Source organism: Phytophthora parasitica, assembly GCF_000247585.1.
Source record: "Phytophthora parasitica INRA-310 unplaced genomic scaffold supercont2.108, whole genome shotgun sequence".
In the NCBI taxonomy this organism is placed as follows: Eukaryota; Oomycota; class Peronosporomycetes; order Peronosporales; family Peronosporaceae; genus Phytophthora; species Phytophthora nicotianae.
Genome location: NW_008649094.1, coordinates 93817 through 95522, shown reverse-complemented (window position 1 = coordinate 95522; position 1706 = coordinate 93817). Strand labels below are relative to the sequence as shown.

The 1706-nt window shown below is 46.8% G+C and overlaps 1 protein-coding gene across 1 annotated transcript in view; it reads right to left on the bottom strand.

The window, feature by feature from the left end:
* Positions 1-1099: 1099 nt before the first annotated feature.
* The window catches only part of PPTG_24545 (hypothetical protein), a gene marked incomplete at both ends in the record, with an annotated part of 2262 nt that continues 1655 nt past the window's right edge, over positions 1100-1706 (bottom strand). Inside the window, one exon of the mRNA XM_008917623.1 lies at positions 1100-1677. Within this exon, the coding sequence (XP_008915871.1) occupies positions 1100-1677 (578 nt within the window). The remainder of the gene's footprint in view (positions 1678-1706) is intronic.

Sequence of the window (1706 nt, the reverse complement as noted above, 5' to 3'; positions counted from 1 at the left end):
ATTTGCTGACGCAGATTTCGCTAATAGAGTTGATGATCGAAAGTCTATAGCAGGGTATCTCACTCAATTTTGCGGCAGTACAATTTCGTGGTCTAGTCAAACTGAAAGAACGGTTGCACTTCACACTACTGAGGCTGAGTATATGGCACTAAGTTTACTCGTTCAAGAAGTGATTCACCTGCGGCAGATGTTGAAAGAACTCAAGATGAAACAAAACAATCCAAGTGATGTATTTGTGGATAATGAAAGCGCACGGAAACTAGCAAATAACCCCGAGTTTCACAGCAGGACCAAACATATCGATGTTCGTCACCACTTCGTGCGTGAAAGGGTTGAATTGAAGCAGATCACAGTGAAAAGAATCCCTGGAAGTGATAACGTGGCAGATGCATTTACGAAGCCACTTGCTCGCACGAAGTTTGAACAACACCGAGCATTCATGGGCCTTTTATCAAAAGGTGAATATGAATCATCAAAGCAATGACCAGCAGGTGGGGCTGTTGTGAAGTACTGGTCAGTGAGCTGCTACCTTTTGTCCCGAGAGGTTTTATGCCGAAGAGCTTTTCTCCTCTAGAGGGTTTTTTGGTTGCAGCTCACTGACCAGTACTTCACAACAATTATCAGTTTGCCTATTATCGCAAACAGACTACGAGATTTAGTGTATTATAAGCACGTATGATGCTATGAATCCCTTAGGTGGGATAGGTGATCCCACTAGACTTCAGCACGCCCAGCTCCATCGATTCCCGTTCTTGCAAATTTACCGCGATGAAATGATAGACCAAAATGACCTACCCAGTTTGCATTTTCAAATGGAGAGCCATGAATATTGAACATAATAGCACCCGAAGAAGAGCCGCGGACGCGGTACATTTGACGATACTCGATCTAATTCATTATGATTTTTTCAGCTTGCTGTGATTTGTAGATGATTGCGAATATTTCACTCTGCATAAACTGCATTTCAAGCCAGGTTGCAACTTACTTCCTCCGGTTTTTTTCTTTTGCACATTTCCAATCCGGTCCGAGATTTTTTCTTTTGCACGAGTCAGAAATGATCAAAGTGAAGGTATCAATTTAGACGGGTATTAGCACTGGCCTACTTCTTGCTTCTGGCCTCAAGGGCTGCCTTCTTCTCTTGATCCTTCTTCGCCTCCAGAGCTGCACGGACGAACTTCACGCCTTGATCATAGACTTCTGCAGAGCAAGCGAACGACACTGGTAGCTGGCCGGCTTTTTTTAGGGCGTCCTTGCCTCGGTGTGGAGTCTTGTAGTTGTTGCCGCCATTTGCCCTGATGATGCATTCCATACACGTCTGGAGGGTCATGAAGATCTTGTTCAGAGTGTCGGCTTTCATGGCGCTGAAGGCGCTGTTTACGGCGTCGAGTAGCGCTTCCACTCCGCGACACTCCGTCTGATACTGCAGCGACTGGATTGAGCGGAAGTAACCTAGATCTAGCACATTAAGATCGGGCGAGTTCGGGGGTTGGCAGCGCATTCGAATATCCCAGCCCCCACTGCGACCTGCAGCCATGATGTCCGGATCATCCACTGACACGTGAGGTTTGGCGTTGTCCTGTTGTATGTAAATCGTGCGCTTCTTGCCGCTCCGTGGCCACTTGGCCTTGATCGCTGGGATGATGTCGCCAATGAGTGTCGCTTTGTATGCTTCTCGGTCTACACTCTCGACATTGCGTAACACGATA